This window comes from Pelodiscus sinensis, chromosome 20, assembly GCF_052426305.1.
Source record: "Pelodiscus sinensis isolate ZL-2025 chromosome 20, ASM5242630v1, whole genome shotgun sequence".
Taxonomy (NCBI): domain Eukaryota; kingdom Metazoa; phylum Chordata; order Testudines; family Trionychidae; genus Pelodiscus; species Pelodiscus sinensis.
Genome location: NC_143071.1, coordinates 559346 through 582173, shown reverse-complemented (window position 1 = coordinate 582173; position 22828 = coordinate 559346). Strand labels below are relative to the sequence as shown.

Sequence of the window (22828 nt, the reverse complement as noted above, 5' to 3'; positions counted from 1 at the left end):
GGCAGAAGCTGGATTGTAGAGAGTTTAGGAGGGAACTGGAGGAGTGGAGAGGCAGGCAGCAGGTTCAGTGAGTTTGGAGAAGAAAGGGAGAAGACATGGAAGAACAAGAAAATAGGGTCAAGAGTTAGCTTTTTCTTTTTAATTAAGATGGTGGGGGGGGGGAGAGACGAGCATGTTTGTATTACTAGGAGACAGCCAGAGGGGAGAGGGCATGATGGAGGTCAAAAGATGGGGTCGCTGAAGCAACCGAATGCTTAAGATGAGGAGAGCCGAAGAAAAATGTCTGAGCTTGTGACAGAGCTGGAGGAAAGACCTGAGGGAAAGAAGGAAGTCCCGCTGTATTTTATCAGTATTCCCTTGGAGGCAGCCAGTGAGATTCCGAGCAAAGCGAGAAGTGGATGAAAGCAGTGGCAAAATGTGAGGGTTTGCGAACAGGATTTTGGAAATCTTCGTCTACACTGGCAGTTAAGTGACAGCTTAGTCATTCATAGGAACCCTCCCCCCATGGCAAAGGCAAATACTAGCATAAACAGTGCTTTGGGGAGCACTCCTGCCAACAAAGCAAAAGCCGCTCACTTCTAGGGGATGGAAGTTTTTGTTGGAAAAAGGCCTATAGTGTTTACACTGCCTTACGTCTAACACAGCCCTGTCACTAAAAACTGTGCAGTGCAGGCACACCCTAAGAAAGGGATAAATATTAAGACAAAATATATTGCCTGCATGTAAATCCATGGTACATCTGCATCTTAAATACTGTGTAGAGAGGGTTGCCTCATCTCAAAAAAGAAATACTGAAATTAGAAAAAGTTCAGAAGAGAACAACAAAAACGATTACGGGTTTGAAACTGGTCCCATATGGAGAGAGATTAATAAAACAGATTTTCCAGGTTGGAAAAAAAAAAAAGACACCAAAAGGGGGGATATGATAGAGGTCTATAAAATCATGACTGTTGCGGGAAAAGCAAATAAGGAAAAGTTATTTACTTGCTCCCACAATAAAAGAACTGGGGGTCACCAAATAAAGTTAATAGGCAGCAGGTTTAAAACAAACAAAAGGAAGTTTTTCTTCACTCAGCACACAGGCAACCTCTGGAACTCCTTGCCAGAGGATGTGGTGAAGACTAGGACTTTAACAGGGTTCAAAAAAGAGCTAGAGTCAATGACTATTGGCAAGGATGCGTAGGAATGGTGTTGCTAGCCTCCGTCTGGAAACGGGTGACGGGGAGGTATCACATGAGGATTACCTGTTGTGTTCCCTCCTTCTGGGGCATCTGGTATTGGGCACTATTGGCAGACAGGATACTGGGCTAGATGGACCTTTGATCTGACCCAGTATGGCCATTCTTATGAGTGAAAGGCGGCAAAATAGCAACTAGAACTGAAAGCCCGGGATTCAATTCAACTGGAGAAGTATGGTTCTTTGGCACAGATGAGGACAGAACTGAAGGTGCAAAAACCAAGTGGTTGTGGAAGAAGTCAGCCTGGTCAGAGAGGCTCTGCAGTGCAAGAATAGGAGCAGAGGAGGTGGATGTACAGGATAAGCCAAGGCTAAGGGGTTGGGCAAGGTGGACAATACAATGGAAAAATGGGAGGAAAGAGTTAAATGTGGAGCTGAGTGAACAACAGAAAATAATCAACCACCATCTCAGTAGAAACAAAGGCAGGGAGGAGAGGTTGAGAACAGATAAGTCAGCAATACTGGTGAACTGGAAGTCATAGAAAAACCAGGACAGAGAAACAGAGACCTAGTGCATGTGTGCGTGGGGGGGGGGGGGGGAATTAATTGGGGAAATCCCTCTCTGAATACTCTCTAGCACAGACTGACAAGGTTCTAGGAAGAGGCAAAACACATCCAGAAAAGACAATTAAGTGAACCACCTGAAGATGCAGTCAGAATATTTTGCCTCAGTAAGCATCTCATTAACTCAAAAGCATCCCCTATAGTCAAGGCTACCTTGGATGCCCATCTGTATCCAAATCTTCCTTGGCCCCTTGTTCCATCATTCTACTGTTCTGAAAAATTTCCCAACATGTATTAATACAGCACCATGGTTACCTATGGCAGTTTGCAGAAGTTAAGAGTCCTGGCCCACAAAGCTTTTGCTGTCTGATTTAGACAAAGTGGAATATTCATATGTAAAAAGTTTAGAGTGGGACAAAGGTCAGCAATGAGAACGTAGTTCTACAGACACATTCAGGACAGGACAATAAAATGGGAGGAAGAGAAATACCTCATCCATCCTCATTCCCCGGCCCCATGCTGTACTTCAGACGAAACATACTAAGTGCAGACAACCAATTCATATGGGACAATGAAGGTGACATATGACTGGGCAGTTTCTCAGGTTTGTTAATTACATCTTGATGGGTTTAACTGAGGGTCTGATTCTCTCCCCAGCCAACTTAAATCCATGACTTTTTGTTCATCCTTTTGTTCCAGTGAAGGGGTGTCTTGGACAGTGTTTCTCAACCAGTGATACGAGTATCCTCAGAAGTACTCGAAAGAAATCGGGGGGGGGGGGGGGATTACATCAACACCTGAAATTTGGAGAAAACTGATTTTTTGTTTTAAGTTTTACAGAGCTTTATTATTTTTGTACTTTTTACACCCAAAAATGTCATTCCCTGCCCAGCTACGATTACGTTGTTTAAACAAATGTGTTGCAACAGTAGAAAAAAAAATGTGTGTCTGAAAACTGTAGGTACTTAAAAAAAGAAGGGGGGGTACTTTTTAAAAAAAAAAATAAAGGTTGAGAAACACTGGTCTAGGAGAAACCAGCCTTACTTTACCCATCCTTGATATTCTAATATACTTTATTCTGTCCAGCCATAGCCCCTAACATCCTTACTCTAAACTTGCCCCACAGCCTATCATTTTTAGAAAAAGCACTATTTTAATCTGAACATAGTTGTTCAATGGAAGTTTCTCCAATGATGAGCAGAATTACACTCACTTGATCTACACCATTTTTTGCAACATTGTTGTACTGCTGACTGAGTTGGTCATCCATACTTACCAACCATTTTTTGCTGGTATTGCTGACTAGTGACGCTATTTGATCATTTCATATTTGTACTTTGGTTATTTGCTTCCTACATCAACCATTTTACAGTTGCTTTATTGGATTTCAGTCCCTTTCTCAAATATAGTATATTTTAATTTTCTCCGGGCATTTAATCCCTGCTAGTTTCATACTGGCCAAGTGTTACTAGCACGCTCAATTATGAAGTTATCAACTTCTTCTGCATCTAGGGCAGACCCTTATAAGACCCACTCTTACTTAGTGATGATTTAGGAACAGATGGAAAGTATTAATCATTACTTGGCTCCATGTTTAGCACCTTTATGTCTATTTTACACTAGTCCCATTTAATGTGTTTCTCTTCTGCAAGAATGCATTACACATGTGTATGACCACCGAGCTTATGTTATTTAAGGAAATGAAGGAAAGCCATTTACTTGAATGCTTAAGCTTTCTCCCAGCCCCCAGATACAGTGAAAAGCTCCCATTTAAAGGTTCCATAGATGCCAGAGGGTATTTCAATGGCTTTCCACACTTAAAGGGGTGTTCCTTGCAGAGTCAGGCTGCAGAAATCCCTTGTTTCACCTGATGCAGTCTCTGTTTCCTTAGTTATCTTGTATACACTTGAAAATGGAATCTGTCAAAGTAGCTGCAATCTAGGGTCTGATTATACAAATCAAACCCCTCAAAATTAAGGCCCTGGTCCTGCCATTGCCTCTGCGCAGACAGACTGCTATCCCGAACTGCAGCCCTGCTGTATTCACTGAGGATGCTCCCACATGAGCCAGTAGCAGGACCAGGGTCTTATAATCCTTTTGGCAGCCAAATCTGTGCAACTCCAAAGAGATGAAAACTAGATGAATTGGTCTATTTCCCACTCCGTTAATGGCAGGTGCACTGGCAGCAATGAGAGTTCCTATGCAAATTTGGAGAAAAAGAATGCCTTCAATTGTTCAATAAAACACAAAAAACTACAGTGTGCTTCCATATCTTAAAAAACCCAAAAAACTAGTGTGTGTTTATTATGAATGGAAATATTCACTCCTGGCTTTTGAGTTTGCATTATTTACAGTGTTTAAATACAGTGTTTAAAGCGGTGCTTGCTTCCCTAAATGTGTCTACAGATTGAATTCCCAAAACCACTGCACACACATCATGTTAAAAGCATACTTACCCCGCTGATACAGGCATCATCTCCTCACACCCTTCAGCTAAACTGACCCTTGGTGGGAGATTTCAGAACAATAACTTTCATATCTGAGTCTCACTTCCTGAAGCCCTTGAAGAAGTGGTCCGAGTTTTCAGCACATCCCAAGAAGTTTACAATTGTAAGAGGCCGAAGACCTGACTGGATCGCTGTAACCCAGCTCAGGGGTTTGCTTGCAAACACCATTATTATTTGAATAAAGAACCAACATATCTGTGAATAGCTATGGCTGACTTAACAAATGGGCTGAGTTTTAAAGGCCTTTTGCCTCTTATAGGATCTCAAACATCAGATGTTAGTGTGGGTCATCTAGGAGTCCCTGAATTTTTTGGCGTTGAAGCTTCTGTAACTCCTGCCTCTGGTACTTTTAAAAACACAAAGAAAAAGCCCAAAGATTGACTATTTAGAGGAGTACTTCTTCCAGATTTTATGTTAATATTATCCATGCCTGCAATCCCAGTGCATGCACCTAGTTTTAAATAGCTAAATTACATCAGTACTTATGCATCAAGTGCTAATGGCCAGGATACTGAGGCAGGTACAACAGGATGGAGGGGATGAATGGATAAAGAGGATGGATGTAAGACTCCATTAGGTGGGGGCAGACAACTACAGTTTCAGACCACATGAAAGCCAAAATGGAGAGGAAAAACAGATCTAACTACTGAGTAAATTTCTCTGGTGACATTGGCTGGCTGACAAGAAATTAAAGATTTCAGTTCCAGTAACCAAATGCAGAAAAATGTTTAAGTGCTTGTATCTTGTTGTCAAAGGGAGTTCAAGAGAGTAGGTTTTAATCAAGGTTTTGTATTTATTGTTCTTCATGTCTTTACATGCATGCATACGGATAATTACTGGAGGATGGGAGGGCTAAGGAGAACAAGAAACAAGGTTCTTCCCTCTGGATCTGCTTGTGAAATTGGCTTTACTGCGTGTAACTGTCTTTGCTGCCGGATATCAAAATGGCTGGATGCAGAACATGCACAATGCAGCAAGAGCTTAACCTCCATCTCCTCCCTCCCCCACCTCTGATGAACAGCTCCAAAAAGCAAAGCTCCGGAGCAAGCTTCGCTTCTCAAGCCAAAGCACCTCCGCTCTTCCTTTCACTTCACGGCCTGGGGGTCGCCACCCTCCTTACGCAGCATTAAGCTGCATTCGCGTAAGAAAATGCGAAGGAGAAAGCGCTGCTCCGCGGGCTCGGCCAGTAAGTCAACGAGCGGGGGCCCAGGGGAGACTGTTTGCTCACGAGGCCGCAGCCTGCACCGGCCTCGCCTGCACCCGCCCCTGGCCCCGGGATGTTCGGGCAGGAGCCAGACGCGTTATCTGCGCGGCCCGGCCCGGCCTGGCCTCCCCATGCGGCAGCGGCGCAAGATGGAGCCGGCCCCACGAGGAGCTGCCGAGAGCCCGCGGGGCGGCTCCAGCGATGCACCGAGACCCCCACCCGCTCTCCCCCCGGGCTGGTACCTGGCGGGGTCGGCTCGGGCTGGCTGCGGCTGCTGCGGCTCCGACCCTGCTCCGTGCTCTGTCCTGCCTCCCGCGGGCTCCCGGCGCTATTTAAGCCGCCGCCCGCTCCGGCGGCCACGCCACATGGGCTGACAGCTCCGCTCCCTGCGCAGGCCAATGAGAGCCGGGGCTGGGCTGCCGAGCCGGCCGGCGCTGGGGCGATGCCAGCCCCTGCCCGCAGCCGCCTCCCGCCGGGGGGCGCAAGCCCGCTCCCCCCGGGCACCCCCCCGGCCTAGGCCTCCTCCTTAGGCCCCTCCGGCTGGCACAGCGCCCCCCCGCTCAGTTCCCCGGGGGCTGAGCAGCCCGTGTGGGTGCAGGTCTCGGTGCCCCCCCCCCCGGGTATGGCCGCTCCAGGGCCGGGGGTTGCACTAGCGCGGCGCGGCCAGACTCAGGCTGCTCCCTGCGGAGCCCGCCCCCGGGGGGGGGGGGTCTCCCCGCCTGCCCTGTGCGCGGGGGCGGCGCCGCCGATAGGGTGATGCGCTGGCTGGGAGGGGGCGGCCTGTGGGAAGCGGCGCCGCTGGTGATGCAAGACGCGCCTGTGAATTGCGGCTTATTCCAGGTCATTCACCTCGGCCGAGTGCGCGCGCGGGGTTACTCCAGTTCAAAGCAGGAGCGGGGCGCCCCGGGCACAGGGCGAAAGGCTCCTCCTAGCCCTCAGCAGAGCGCCTGGGGCTGCAGGGCCAGGCCGCTCCCAGCGAGCTGCAGCCAGAGAGCCCTGCTACCTGGGACAGGCTCCTCGGCGCTGGGCCTGGCCGGACTCTCGGTCCGTCCGGTGCAGCAGAGGAGTCCCGTCTCCTAGCAGGGTGCTCACAGGCTCCAGCCCCCACTTCTTGAGCATCCTGCAGGTGTAACAGAAAAACCACCTCAAGCCACCAACAATCACAGCAGGTCCCACAGTCGGGTCTTAATTCTTGAATCCCCGCCCCCCCCTTCCCCTGGTGGCCATGTGATAGTTGCCTCCCGCTCCCAGGTTCATTTAATCGGGTGAGCTGCATTAGCCCTCATCACCCATGTGAGCACATTCCCTTCCTCCAATCCTGCCACAGCCTCCAACTCAATCCCATTCCTCCAATCTCTACATTCGTTCTCCCGGGTCCCTGCCGTCATAGCTCCTCAACAGTTACTGGCTGCTTTGCCCCCCAGGCAAAGGGGGTTTCCCCCCTCAGATAGGGATCAAGCTTGCTGGAGAGCTGGAGCTTATCATCATGAGACAGACTTCCACCCCAGCCCAAATCCCATCATTTGCTAAAATAAACTAACAAGTTGGCAGTACTGAGAATACAAAAGGGGACTTAGTGGAAGGATCAGAGGCAGCAGTGGCACTAGCTCCTTACAACAAGATTTTAGGAAGACTCCTATGGAGAGAAGCACACAAGGGAAATGTGAGTATGCAGAGCCCAGCTCAAAGAATTCCACTTACAAGTAAGGAATCTTCATTTAATCCTTGCGTGCCCGCTGGCTGGTTTTGGAACTGAAACCGCCTTGGTCGCTCTTGTAGATGACCTACACCGGGAGATAGACAGGGTCTGTTGATTCTCTTGGACGTCTCAGCGGCTTTTGATACCATCAACCATGGTATCCTTCTGGAATCCCTGGTGAAGTTGGGTATTGCAGGTGCTGTTCTGCAGTGGTTCCGGTCCTACCTGTCGGGACGCTTTCAGAAAGTGGAGCTAGGAGGCTGCTATTTGACCCCGTGGCGATTGTGCTATGGGGTCCCGCAAGGTTCCATCTTGTCCCCTGTACTGTTTAACATCTAAATGAAGCCGGTAGGAGTTTTGGAGGAAGATGTGATCAATATGCAGATGACATCCAACTCTCTTTCCCTGTGACCACAGAACCAGGTACGGTGGTGACTGATCTAAACCGGGGTCTGGAGGTGGTGATGGTTTGGATGAAGTCAAACAAGCTGAAGTTGTATCCAGATGTGACTGAGGTCCAGTGGATCAGGAGACCATCTGTTTGGGAATGTGGCGTGGTACCTGTTCTAGATGGGGTTACTCTCCCCCTGAAAAAACAAGTACGCAGATTGGGAGTCCTCCTGGACCTTTTTTTAAAATTTGAGGACCAGATTTCTTCAGTGGCCAGGAGTGCTTTTGGGCAATTTCGTCTGATCCACCAGCTGTGACCCTTCCTGAACAAGCGTGACTTGACCACAGTGATCCATGCTCTTGTTACATCCCAACTGAATTACTGTACTGTATTGCGCTTCATGTGAGGCTGCCTCTAAAGAGCCTTTGGAAACTCCAACTGGTCCAGAATGCGGCTGCTCGAGTTTTGACTGATATCCGTTATACAGAGCACATTATGCCAGTGCTCTGGCTGCTGCACTGGCTTCTGGTATATTTCTGGGCACAATTTAAGGTTTTGCTTATGACCTATAAAGCCCTAAATGGGTTGGGTCCGGGGTATCTGAAGGACCGTCTTCTCCCATATGAACCGGCCCAGGGATTGAGGTCAGTGTTCCCCCACTTATGGAGACAAGATTGACATCATCGCAGAACAGGGCCTTCTCAGCTTTTGCTCCCAGGCTGTGGAATTCTCTTCCTCAGGATAGTCGCATGGCACCAATGCTAGCACTATTTTGGCGTCAGGCTAAACCACCCTTTTTACTCGTGTTTTTATTGGTGTTTGAGTCTATGGCTACGTCTACACTGGCCCCTTTTCCGAAAGGGGCATGCTAATTTTCAACTTCAGAATAGGGAAATCCGCGGGGGATTTAAATATCCCCCGCGGGATTTAAATAAAGATGTCCGCCGCTTTTTTCCGGCTTGGGGAAAAGCCGGAAAAAAGCGTCTAGACTGGCCCGATCCCCTGGAATAAAGCCTTATTCCGGAGGATCTCTTATTCCTACTTTTAAGCGGCGGACATCTTTATTTAAATCCCGCGGGGGATATTTAAATCCCCCACGGATTTCCCTATTCTGAAGTTGAAAATTAGCATGCCCCTTTCGGAAAAGGGGCCAGTGTAGACGTAGCCTATATGTGTAAGTTCCTTTTCTCGATATTTTTAGCAGGTTTTATATCCCTCTGGGGTCTTGTATTTTAAATTTTTATATGTATTTGTATTTAGTTTAAAAAATCTGTAAGCCTCCTCGAATATTTTAAATAGAGAGGCGGGGTAAAAACATTTAAATAAATAAAAAAATAGGTTCAAATTACAGCAGAGCAAATTTAGGTTAAATCTCAGAAAAAACTTCATACCTGTAAGACCCAGGAACCTCCCAAACCTAGGGAGCCTTCACTGGAGGCTTTCAAAAGGATGCTGGAGCCACCTTGTTTAGTCTCCTGGTTTAGATGCAAATCCTGCACCTTGGCAGGGGTTAAACTAGATAATCTTTGCAGTCCCACCTAACCCTGTGGTGATATTATAAATTTTGCATATCTTGTACAGGTATGTACAGATCACCAAGACGCAGACTCATAGATCTCTGTTATATCTAAGAGCTTGCTACAGCTTGGATCTCCCTGGTCCAGAAACTTTGGGATCTGACTGGTCCAGGATGAGGGATTTTGTCAGACCAGGGTAGATCATTTCTGAGCCCTGACCTCCCGGCTGGCTTCCCCCATGCTGCCAGCACCACTGGGCAGCCTCACTGCAGCGCTTTGGACTCTACAACTCTTCCATGAATCTGAGAAAGAAAGGACTTGAGGAGCTATGTGAATCACTCTGTTCCAAAATATTTATATATGGTCTCATCTCTTGAGAGCTGCAGTAATCTTGAAGCATTAGAGTGCTTAGATGTGCTTCCTTTTGTATGCATCTGTAATTATCACTGATGGAGCTGGAGGGGAGAACAACAGCCCGTGCAGAACATTTGCACTTTCAGTCCTCCATGTCAAAGAAAGCAGAATTGTGTATCCATCAGGAGCCAAAGCTGTAGTGTTTGCATTCTGAGTCAAGCTTATGGAATGGCTTAAGTGGCGGAGGCCACTAAGCCTATGAGCGTTAGAGAAAACATTACTCTTTGAGAACAGTGTTGCTGAGGTGTGTCTGTGGGAGACTGAAGCATCTCTCAAGCCAGGAAAGCCCTGCTTGCTTAAGCATCAAGAACTGCTCCTCTGAAGGAGCTTCTCTGTGCCACATGCAACAAGGACTTTTTATGCTGGTCAAGAGTCCTAGCTCTGAGAGAACGTGTGACAAATGTCCTTGAAATGCCCAGACTTCGTGGATGAGCAGACAGATCAGAAGATAGTACCTTGTACTGGAAATGCTGCTGCCCTACACAAAACAGAACTACTTGCCATAACTTGATCTTATAAAAATATGGAAATAGGCATCCTTTAAATAGAAAGCTGCAAACTAGTCTAGGGTAGGCCAGGAAGATAAGATTCAGTATCAACATGAAGAAATGGAATTTACTGGAGAAGGCACTCAGCTTTCCTAAAGCTCTGTCATTAATAGGGACTAAATCTTAGATCTTGACACACTTTCATGCAAGGAGTCCCTGACGAGGGAAGGGTGAAGAGGGTTGGTGGAGGCAGGTAACTATCTTCTATATTCTCTGGAATGGAGACATTATGGATTTCCATGTGTAGGGAGGAGGGTGTTAGAACATAAGAACGGCCACACTGGGTCAGACCAAAGGACCATCCAGCCTAGTACCCTGTCTGCCGACAGTGGCCAATGCCAGGTGTACCAGAGGGAGTGAATCAAACAGGTGATGATCAAGTGATCTCTCTCCTACCATCCATCTCCACTCTCTGACACACAGAGGCTAGGGACACCATTCCTTACCCATACTGGCTAATAGCCATTAATGGACTTAACCTCCATGAATGTATCTAGTTCTCTTTTAAACCCTGTTATAGTTCTAGCCTTCACAGCCTCCTCAGGCAAGGAGCTCCACAGACTGACTATGCGCTGTGTGAAGAAGTACTTCCTTTTATTAGTTTTAAACCTGCTACCCATTAATTTCATTTGGTGTCCTCTAGTTCTTCTATTATGGGAACTAATAAATAACTTTTCTTTATCCGCCCTCTCCACACCAGTCATAATTTTATAGACCTCTCTCATATCCCCGCTTAGTCTCCTCTTTTCCAAGCTGAAAAGTCCCAGTCTCTTTAATCTCTCCTCATATGCGACCTGTTCCAAACCCCTAATCATTTTAGTTGCTCTTCTCTGAACCTTTTCTAATGCCAGTATATGTTTTTTGAGATGAGGAGACCACATCTGTATGCAGTATTCAAGATGTGAGCGTACCATGGATTTATATAAGGGCAATAAGACATTCTCCATCTTATTCTGTATCCCTTTTTTAATGATTCCTAACATCCTGTTTGCTTTTTTGACTGCTGCTACACACTGCATGGGCGTTTTAAGAGAACTATCCATGATGACTCCAAGGTCTCTTTCCTAAGACAGAATGTTTTGGAACCTAATGTGAAACCTGAGTTCTTTGATGTAGCATCCAAAACATTGAATACTAGATGGGTGGTTTCTTCCAGAGTTAGACAGGAATTTCAAAGCCATGCCCATAGCCATCCTGTTCAAAGGCTTGTTGTATTGTAAAGTGTTCTCGGAAGGAGAGGAAGAAGCAGCATTCAAACATTTTCACCTTTCAAAGAATCAGTTTCAGCTTCAGGCTCCAGTTCCATCTGAGCCATAGCCTCTCCTTCTCACAGGATGTCAGGAACTATGGACAGAGACGGATCTTTAAAGCCAGGAGCAGTGGCTGGACCCAAATACCTTGGATCTGATGAACAAACTTTTCCTTAACGCTTTAGGAGAAAGGGATTTATCCACCAGCGATGCCAGGGAGTCTCCCGGAAGTTCAGAGATGATTTTTAAGTCTATACAGACCATGGTGAAACTTGCCAGTATGCACCTTTTGGCACCATTTTATAGCCAGGAGGGTAAAACAGGGTATGAGGTCCATCTCTGGAAGAACCCTCTGTGTTCTGAGAGTGAAATCTTGAAAGGAACTCCAGCTTAATCCAATTCAGTTTTTCTGACTGGATCCAACACAACTGGAGAAACCATAAGACCTACTATGTGTAAGATATGAAAATGTGACATATTAGGGAACCCTAGAGTTGATTTAGGGAGCAGTAAGGAAATATCCACTGAAAAATGAGACAACACTTCTGATCGCTTGCTGTTTCCTGGGAGCAGAGATCTGAGAGAGGTATTTTGCATGAGCTTTCCTCGTCTTGCCTTTAGCTAGGAAGTCTCATTGTTTTAGTACACAACCAGACTGCAGATCTCCATGGTGAACTTCCACTACCACAGTAACAGGGGTTGCTGAAGAAACTGCTGTCAGTGTCAGAGCTGCCTTAGGATCTGATAGTGCTCTTGGAACTGTTAACTGAGATTTGCATAGAGATTAATCAGATCAGTTCTGCTGACCTTAGGATTGGACAGGTCTAAGGAGTATCCTCAGTTTGACTTGGCCCTGCGAACCAGAGCCTTATCCTTTCCTATCTTTTTCTGTGGGATCAGGTGACTAAGGAACCAACCTATGGAATTCAATGCTGTGGCTGAGTCTGGAACATGCATCACAGTGCTGCTCTTCTTTAATCCAGCTGTGTGTAGAGTTGACACTTCCTTTCTCTCTCCTTATAATTTATTTCTCGTCTCATTAGGTTCCAGTCTTGCAAGATGTTGAGTGTCCTCCTTTTCCATTGTTCTCAACAGAAGTACAGCATGTTCAACACCACAGGATCAGGTGTTTAGGCCTTGTCTACACAACACTTTTTTCTTTGAAGTCTCCTATCATTGTTAGCACAGGTGAAAATATACCAAGGTATCAGTGGAGGGAAATTTAAGCAGGGAAGGTCCCATGTATTCACAGCACAAATATGAACTACTGTGGCCGGACCTTTATCCTCATCTGTACAAGTACTGGTGCTGTGTACTTTGCTAGTAACAAGCAAATACTTACCTTTGCTTTTCTTCTGCCTTTTCCATTCCCCTGTACTCACCTGGATTTGTTTTTTCCATCCTTTTCTGTAGCATTTTCTTTCTGTTCTATAGGCTAGTAGCATCCACCATGTCACTTTATCAGTCTTATCAATCTTCTCTTCATCTGCTGGTTATTTTGAAAACGGTTGAAGCGTGTGGTTTTTTTTTTTTTTTTTTTTTGGAAAGAAAAACTGGAATAATGATAATTGCTTACTAAATATGTGAAACAAGGAATTTTCAAAGCTGTTTTTAGAAACACCTCTTTAGAAGACGGGGGGCTTATATGATGGGGTGCAAGTGATACATCATGCACAAGTTATTTACATACTGTTGTACATACCACTTTTATGTTTGTTCTTGTACCATTTCTACTGGATCAACACCAATTTAAGAGTTATACTCAGCTCATGCTATCTGCAATAAAATACAATTCTGTTTTTTACCTTCAAAGGAAGAAACTGGAATGAAAGGATCAACCAAAAATATCTTTTGCCATCATCGACGGTTTGCTAAAGGAGAAGTTGTTCTGGGAAGCTGAATGAACAAATCATGCCTTTCTGGCAAGATTGTGCCAGTTGATAAATTTGAGCCAGTTGATAAATTTGAAAATCCAAAGCCACTTTTGAAATCTGTAGCCCATGAGCTAACACCCAGAGCACAGAAGATACACATCAGGTTTGTAGGAAATGCATTTTCTGAGGGTCAGCAATATGTAATGATGTTGTTATAACAATTCACCAAATGGAAGTGTGGCTTTCCCCATTAAGGGGAACATCACCACATTAGTGCTTCAGCTGTGTACGTCTCAGCAGGATGCAGAACCACACCAGACTGAGCTGCTCTGAATCTGCATGTTCAAACTGAAACCATTGCTGCTGTAAATTCATTAATTATTTCAAAACTTTTGAACTGAGACAAATTCATATCGCCAGTTGGCTGTAACTATGGGTACATCTAAGCTACATGGCTCCGTCGACGGAGCCATGTAGATTTGTTGTTTTGGCAAAGGCAAATGAAGCCGCAATTTAAATGATCGCGGCTTCATTTAAATTTACATGGCTGCTGCGTTGAGCTGACAAACAGCTGATCAGCTGTTTGTCCGCTCAGCACGCTAGTCTGGACGCTCCCCTGCCGACATCAAAGCCCTTTGTTGGCAGCTCCGGTAAACCTCATCCCACGAGGAATAACAGGGCTGCCGACAAAGGGCTTTGATGTCGGCAGGGGAGCATCCAGACTAGCGCGCTGAGCGGACAAACAGCTGATCAGCTGTTTGTCGGCTCAGCACGGCAGCCATGTAAATTTAAATGAAGCCGCGATCATTTAAATCGCGGCTTCATTTGCCTTTGCCTATGTGTCTAATCTACATGCCTCTGACGACAGAGGCATGTAGTCTAGACACAGCCTATGATCAGGCCATAATTCCTCTGCTTGTTGGAAACAACTGCTTAGAGCTTCAGGCACAGCAGGCTATGGGTGAGGGGGAATGCCTCATGTTCTGATCCATGAAGAAACAATGTAAAGAGTATTTAATCTGATGACGGTGCCTTCAAGTAAAAGAACTTGAGAGAGCATGCAGAGGGCACCTCAGATCCAGTACTGACACAGTAAAAGTGCAATGAAATAACAACCACTAACATGCAACCTATTACTGCAATTTATTATTTGTATTACCTATCTGTTAAAGCAAACCATTTTGAACAGAACATTGAACAGTTGTGTTTTTTTTTTCAAATTATTCTTGCACTGCTTACATCCAAGCTTTACAGCTTAGTACTGCGTTCCAGTCAGATCTCAAACTGAACAGGGTAGTCGAGAGACAGAAGGTCTTCAAGGAGCACTCATGTGCTACCAGAAGTAGTGTATTCAGTGAATTTGTCTTCTGTCTTAAGCTCTTAACTAGCAAACACACATTCGTAATTTTACTTCCACAAGTGCTCCTCCTCTTTTCAATGGGACCACTCACAGCAGTAAAGTTAAGTACCTGAATGAGTGTTTGGAGAGTCAGGGCATAGCAGCAAACCAGTACCCCAGCTTCCTGCAGTACTGTGGTAGACGCTGTCTTGCCATTTTCAAAATGAAACAACACAGATCCTGAGAACGAATGATCATTAAAATGTCACAAGTACATTACTAATTACAGTGGTCAAATTGCAATTCACATATTTCACATTTTACCTGCAGTTTAGTTGGAAAAGTGGTGCAAGGCGTAGTTATTTCTATAAAGCTTTCTGTTCATTCAATAAAGGATTCTAAGTATTATTAATGAGCCTGATTCTCAGTTTGGAAACTTGTAAGCAAAACCATGAGCAGAGTGGAGAATTCTATCTTTGTAGCACTTCACACCCAATTTGCACAACATTTGTGACTACAGGAGGTACAAGGCAGAGCAGAATCAGGCCCAATCTGATTATATTCCTGCTCTAAAGTAAATATTAAGCAGCTGCAGATAACAGATTGCTAGCGTGGCAAAATGAGTTAGTAAGCATAGGAAGAGAGCAGCTAAGGCAGCTCACAGAGATACACTTTCCCCTGTCTAATCCACTCCAGTGTTTCTCAACAAAATTTTGCTAAAACCTGCAAGGTCTACCTACAGATACAAGAGTTCAAATCTTTAACAGCTGGGACTTTATAGTAACCTCCAGGAAACAGGTGGATGAACTGGTATTTAATAAACATCAAACACCTAAAACAAGGTCCAGCTGGAGCTACCCCACCCCTAATGCAAGGGTGGGTAATAATTTTCAGGGAGGTGTGTGTCACTCCAAGATTTTTGGTAAGTGGTTGAGGGCCGCAATTTTCAATTATATTAGTGCAGGGAGCATGGGATCTGGGACAAAGTGTGGGCACAAGAGGGAGTTCTGGGCAGGAGACTGGGGTGCAGAATCTGGGAGGGAGTTGGGTGCCGGAAGGGGTTCTGACCTGGAGTAGGGGTGTAGGAGCAGATCCAGGACCTGGGAGGTAGTTTGGGTCCAGGAAATGATTCTGACCTGGGGCAGGGAGTTGAGGTGTGGAAGGGGGTGTGAGGTGCAGGTTCTGGTGCTGGCTGGGAGGCACTCCCAGTTGGCAGCACAGTGAGGCATTCTGGTAGGCAGGCTGCCTTCCTGCCATGGTGGCCACTGAAAGGCAAATGAGTCTCTGTGCACTTCTTGGGAAGTAGGGAGGGGGTGGATCTCCACATACTGCCCGTGCCTGCAAGCACTGCCCCTGCAGCTCTCATTGGCTGGCCAATGGGAGCAGTAAGGCTGGTGCTTGAGATGGGGGCAGCTCGGGGAGACCCACAGCTGCCCTCTCCCCAAGGGACACAGAGAAACATGTTTGTGGCAACTGGCCGCTTCTGGGAGTGCAGCAGGCAGGCAGCCTGTTTGAGCATCCTGCTGCACTGTGGGACTTTTAGAGGCTCGGAGGATCATGCCAGGCTGAAGGAAAAATCTTTGGCAGGCTGCATCCAGTCCCTGGACTGCATTTTCCCCACACGTGCCCTTGCACCTTCATGGACCCAGAACTGTGTAGAGGAGACACCCCACCTTGGAGGCACTAAGTACCCAAGTGGTGCCTCGCCCCTTCCCTGTGCCCTGCAGGAGATGGGCTGAGAGAAGTCAACAGGCAGAAGATGCCAAAAGAAAGATATCTGGGCATTCGGCGAACTGTCTACACTTCTGCTTGTACTTAAGCCATGTGCTGGTTGGCCATTCACCCTTCTCCCTGCTCTCTCCAACAGCCTCTTCACCTGAGCTTCATCTCACACCTGCCTCTCTTACTCTCATCTCCCCTGCCTAGCTCCCCTCACTTCCCTTTCCTTTTCCCCACTTAGCGTATCCCCTCCTAAGTAAACCCACCCCAAATAGGCGAGCGAGCAAATAAACAATAAAAAATAAACTGGGGAACTAACACCACTGGCTGCCATCCCATTCTTCATTCTACTGGTGTGTTCTAGCTCTTCCCTAGTCGGTGGCTATCTGGTCTATAGACTGTAAGCTCAGTGGGGCAGGGACAGCCCACTACAGTACTCAGAGCTTGCACAGAGCAAAACTTACTGACCAAGACATCAGTCTTTAACATTGTAGTTCCGGATTTTTTGCATCTGGTGGGAGATTTTTGACTTTTTCAGGTGTGAGAGCGATGATTTGTTGGCTATTAACTTTGGTTGAACTTCAAACTTGGTTCCTTTGACTGTCAAGTCAGCAGCTGATGCTCTTTCTTGATCCCCAGTTTTAATATTCTGCTGTGACTCTTCAAACTTCCTGGTTCCGTGGGTAGCTTTGCACTCTACTGCACAAAGAGAAGGAGAGAATGTAGGTGTTCTTTCATTTGCAGATATAAGTAAGACTGAAGAGCTGAGGAAAATGGAGTTACTTACTGTCAGTACTTTCTGTTCTCAGAATGGATTTCCTGCATAGAGACTGAGGGCATCACAGACCTGGCCACATAACCAACTTTGAGCAGTAGTCACAGGTAGGGGGCATGTAAATGTCCATTGAGCCCCCCTTAACACCTCTAACCCTGTTCTAACCCTATTTAATTCTGGGCTGTGTAACAGAAGGGAGTCAATTTGGTACATGTGCAAGAGTCACTGGTTTGATATCTGGGATGTGCCACCTCACTTCCAGAATGGCTCTAGGTCAGGGCTGCTCAACAAATGGCCCTGTGGGTAGGAGCCTTTGAACATGGCCTCCAGTGAGAACACGTTCCACAACAGCGAGGCATCTCCCAGGCAGGGTGAGCACTGAAAGATGCAAGCAGACGGGCTGGCTGAAACAGATGCGTACAGAGTGTCAGCATTTCTAGCCCCCAGGAAGGATGTGCCAGGAGCACTGGGAGAAGTGCTGGTGACTTAGCCTGAGAGGTGCTGACTGGCTTACAATGGCCATGTTTGGGGCTGGCATCACGGCTTAAGGCTTAATCTTTGTATTCATGCCCATCAGTGTGAAAAGCTATTTGCATATACATTTGCATGTCACCAATTTAAGTGCAGCCCTCAGCAGGTGCTGTGAGAATCATTGTGGCCCCCAGGATTTCCAAAATTGAGTAGCCCTATTCTAGGTTTTTGGGGACAGCACATACATTGATGTTAACTGATAATTTAGGAGCCTCAACAACTGCGGTTAGCGATTGGATTTGAGACCTAAATACTGGTTAACATTGTGGGAAAAGATGGAATTGACCAATATCGATATTGACCAATATTCCAGAATTGATCTGGAACTCTGAGGAGGACACCACCAGCAGAAATGATTCCTCAGCAAAAGATAGTACAAGGAGAAAGATCCCAAGGGGTCAAAGAGCATGTCTGTTAATTTGTTCAACGTCAAACTCAAATCTAAGGGTATGTCTACACTACCCTCCTAATTCAAACTAGGAGGTTAATGTAGGCATACCGCACTTGCAAATGAAGCCCGGGATTTGAATTTCCTGGGCTTCATTTGCATAAAGCCGGCCAGCGCCATTTTTAAATGCCGGCAGTTCGAACCCCATGCCGCATGTAGTTTTTTGATGAGAGGGAGGGTACAATTTTGTGAGCCTCTTTAAAAATTACTGCACCAAGAGGTGTCTGTTTTTCAGGGTCATAGTAGACTAAAATAAACCTAATATTTAAAAAGGGCTCTAGAGGTGATCCTGGCAATTACAGACCAGTAAGTCTAATGTCAGTCCTGGGCAAATTAGTTGAAACTATAGTAAAGAATAAAATTGTTAAACACATAGATAAACATAATTTGTTGAGGTAAAGTCAGCATGGTTTCTGTAAAGGGAAACCATGCCTTACTCATCTACTAGAGTTCTTTGAGGGGGTCAACAAACATGTGGACAAGGGGGATCCAGTGGATACAGTATACTTAAATTTCCAGAAAGCCTTTGACAAAGTCCCTCATCAAAGGCTCTTAAGTAAAGTAAGTTGTCATTGGATAAGAGGGAAGGTCCCTTCATGGATTGATAACTGGTTAAAAGACAGGAAACAAAAGGTAGGAATAAATGGTAAGTTTTCCGAGTGGAGAGGGGTAACTAGTGGGGTCCTCCAAGGGTCTGTCCTGGGACCAATCCTATTCAATTTATTTATATAAGATCTAGAGAAAGGGGTAAACAGTGAAGTGGCAAAATGTGCAGATGGTACCAAACTGCTCAAGATAGTTAAGACCAAAGCAGACTGTGAAGAGCTTCAAAAAAGATCTCATCAAACTAAGGGTATGTCTACACTACAAAGTTAGTTCGAACTAACGGATATTAGTTCGAACTAACTTTCATAGGCGCTACACTAGCGCTCCGTTAGTTCGAATTTAATTCAAACTAACGGAGCGCTTAGTTCGAACTAGGTAAACCTCATTCTACGAGGACTAAGCCTAGTTCGAACTTACTAGTTCGAATTAAGGGGTGTGTAGCCCTCCCCAGCTTTCCCTGGTGGCCACTCTGGACAACACCAGGGAAACTCATCTGCCCCCCTCCTGGCTCCGGACCCATTAAAGGGGCACGGGCTGGCTACTGTGCCCATGCCAGGTGCAAGCCTGCCAGCACCCAGCCCGCAGACCCTGCACCTGGCACGGCTCGAGCCACCCACCCGATGCCCCCCAGCCCTTCCCCTCTTCCCAGGACCAGGCTGGTGGCTCCCAGGAGCTGGCCCGGGACCGCAAGAGGCAGGCACCCGCCTGGGCTAGTGCGGACATTGTGGACCTCGTCCACGACCTCCGCACTAGGCACAGGAAAGTGGCCGTCTAGGGCAGGAGAGCTGCCAGCCTGGCCACCCAGGAGCAGGTGTGAATGAAAATCAAGGTGGTCCACTGAGACCCCCAACCCTGAGCCCTGAGCTTACAATGGCCGTACTGGGTCAGACCAAAGGTCCATCTAGCCCAGTAGCCTGTCTGCCGACAGCGGCCAACCCTAGGGACCCTGGAGGGGATGGACCGAAAACAGTGACCAAGCCATTTGTCTCGTGCCATCCCTCTCCAGCCTTCCACAACCCTTGGGCAGGGACACCACTCCTACCCCCTGGCTAATAGCACTCCATGGACCCAACCTCCATGACTTGATCTCACGTCCCTTTAAACTCTGTTCTAGTTCTAGCCTTCACAACCTCCACAGGTTGACTCTGCTTTGTGAAGAACAACTTTCTGTTACTAGTTTGAAGCCTGCTACCCATTCCTTTCCTTTGGTGTCCTCTAGTCCTTCTTTATGGGAACTAATGAAGAACTTTTCTGTATGCACCCTCTCCACACAACTCCTGCTTTTTGAGACCTCTATCCTGTCCTCCCTCCGTCTCCTCTTTTCTAAGCTGAAAAGTCCCAGTCTCTTTAGCCTCTCTTCATATGGGACCTGTTCCCAACCCCTCATCATTGTAGTTGCCCTCCCCTCTCCCAGCCTCTCTCTTCCCCTCTCCCACCTCCTTTTCCCAGTCTCCCCCAGTTTTGTTCAATAAAGACAGACTCCATTTTTTAACACAATTGTCCTTTATTTTGTACATCAAGAAGAGGGGCTAGGGAAGGGTAAGTGGAAGGAGGTGAGGGAGGAATGGGGTACGCGCCCCCGATGGGGAGGACTGGGCTGGCTCTGCGGGCTTCTGGGGGTGGAAGCTCTCCTGCAGGACACCAATTGCCCCCTCTCCCCAGATGGCAGCCTGTGGCAAGTGCAGCCAGTCTGATGACCGAGTTCTGTGATGTGCCCAGTGTAGGTAGTCCGGGCAATCCAAGCCAGGACTGCTTTGCAAGTGGGGCACCCCTGAGAACTGTCTGTCTGGGGTGGGGGTCGGGACCCTTTAAGCACAGCCCTCGGCTAGCCTGAGACAGCATCTTCACGCTCTAAGTCCTCCTCTGATGCCCTGCCGGCACTGCTTCCGGCCATCCTTAAGCCTGGTTCAAGGTCCACTTAATGTAGACATGCTAGTTCGAATTAGCAAAACGCTAATTCGAACTAGTTTTTTAGTCTGGATCCATTAGTTCGAATTAGCTTAGTTCGAATTAACTAATTCGAACGAAGTTAGTTCGAATTAATGTAGTGTAGACGTACCCTAAGTGTTAAGTATCAGAGGGGTAGTTATGTTAGTCTGAATCTGCAAAAGTGGCGAGGAGTCCTGTGGCACCTTATAGACTAACTGAAGTGTTGGAGCATAAGCTTTCGTGGGCAAAGACCCACTTCATGCATCTGACGAAGTGGGTCTTTGCCCACGAAAGCTCATGCTCCAATACTTCAGTTAGTCTATAAGGTGCCACAGGACTCCTCGCCGCTTTCACCAAACTAAGTGACTGGACAACAAAATGGCAAATGAAATTTAATGTTGATAAATACAAAGTAATGCACATTGGAAAAAATAATCCCAACTATACATACAATATGATGGGGACTAATTTAGCTACAGCTATTCAAGAGAGAGATACTGGAGTCACTGTGGATAGTTCTCTGCAAACATCCACTCAGTGTGCAGTGGCAGTCAAAAAAGCAAATAGAATGTTAGGAGTCATTTAAAAAGGGATAGAGAATAAGACAGAGAACATCTTATTGCTTCTCTATAAAACCATGGTATACTCACATCTTCAATACTGCCCTGAGACTAGCAGCCCTTCATTGATGAGCTTTACCTGTAGTGTAGAATATTTGATAGAAGGCCCAGGTCCAATGGCATGGAATCCACAATGATTGGGAATCTCCTGTCCACTGCAGCCTTCATCTGCCTTCACAGTCGTGAGGACTTCTAGGATCGTTCTTTGTCTAGTCCCTCCCCCTTGACCTTGCCACCATAGGTGACCCTACCAGAAGTATAAGACTTCCTATGGCATCGCTCTCAGGTTCATTGGAACATGCAAGTCCACTCATCATGACAAAGTGACAATCCGGAGACTGATCTGTCAAGGATGGTGTGGTGGCTGCAGTACAACAGTTCCCCACGTTAAAAGAAGTAACGCACAAGCATTTTCCTATGTGCACTACTCTCCTAAGCTTAAGCCCTACAGCCACTGGTGAATGGTGATAGGAGCAGAACTGTGAAATCCAGAAGCTTTTAGTCAAAGACCATCACGTAAGTGGTGGATGTGTGTATCAGTCATTCTGTTTTGAGGACTGAAGTGGTAGAATGGTCCGGCAGCTGCATCCATGACTGAGTAGCCCTATTTAGGATCTATTCTGTTCACCCCATATGGGGAGGGGGCTAGAAAAGATGTCCTAAACATAGTCCACCTCAGCCCCTGATTGGATAATCGTGTCCAGTGAGTACACCTCTATGCAGTAAAAATCAAAGGTTAAATTTCGGAACATGGAATATTCAGATTTTAATGGACAATCCAGACAGTGGATGACCTGAAAGATGCATGGCAATTATCACCTGCAAGCTCCAATGATTTAAAATCGACATAGCTGCCCTTGCAGAAATGCGTAGACCAGAAGGAGGACAGCTAAGAGAAGAAGGTGGAGGGTATACCTTTTTCTGGGAAGGAACCCTAAAGGAAGAAAAACAAATTAATGGAGTAGGATTTGCCATCAAGAACGAACTGACAATGATCCTATCTGAAGTCCCTGTTGGCATCAATGAGCATCTCATGACTCTCCACTTGAAGCTTGCCAAAAACCAACAGGCAACTATTGTGAGTGCTTTCGACTTTAGACGCTGAAGATGATGTGAAGGAGAAGTTTTACACCCAACTGGACACAGTCTCAAAAGACATCCCCAAAGAAAACAAGATTATTCTTTTGGGAGATTTCAGTGCCAAGGTTGGAAGAGATGCGGACCTCTGGCAGACCACCATTGGAAAAGAAGTCGGCAATAGCAACTCCAATGGAGTGCTCCTTATGAAATTCACGGAACATGAGCTTATCATCACAAACACACTCTTCCGCCAGAAGAACAAATTTAAGACCTCATGGCAACATCCTCGATCAAAGCATGGCACCTTATAGATTATTCCATCGTCCGCTGTCAGGATCGGCGTGATGTCCATCTCACACGTGCAATAACTAGCGCTGATGTCTGCTGGACTGATCACCGCCTCATCCAATCCACGATGGTGATTAGGATTGTCACCAAATGGATAACTCAGAAGAAACTGATCCAACGTAAGATCAATGTACAAGGCTTGAAGGACCCCACCAGACAAAGTCACTTCTAGATAGCACTCCAAAGAAAGCTGCCGACAGTACACCCTGAAGACATGGAAAAACACTGGTGTCAATTGAAAAATGCCATCATTGGAGCTTGTGGAGAAGCCATTGGCTACCAGTCCAG

The 22828-nt window shown here is 46.4% G+C and overlaps 1 protein-coding gene and 1 long non-coding RNA gene across 3 annotated transcripts in view; one reads left to right on the top strand and one right to left on the bottom strand.

The window, feature by feature from the left end:
- Positions 1-22828, bottom strand: part of CCDC57 (coiled-coil domain containing 57) — a 173555-nt gene that overhangs the window by 3583 nt on the left and 147144 nt on the right. Inside the window, exon 18 of one of the 2 annotated variants that reach the window (XM_089771854.1) lies at positions 16672-16902. In XM_089771854.1, the coding sequence (XP_089627980.1) occupies positions 16679-16902 (224 nt within the window). In that variant the 3' untranslated portion in view covers positions 16672-16678. The remainder of the gene's footprint in view (positions 1-16671; positions 16903-22828) is intronic. The other variant, XM_089771855.1, reaches the window with a different exon arrangement.
- Positions 5016-12810, top strand: LOC142819160 (uncharacterized). Its single transcript, XR_012896951.2, has 2 exons — positions 5016-5434; positions 7569-12810. It is a non-coding gene; the product is annotated as an uncharacterized LOC142819160 (long non-coding RNA).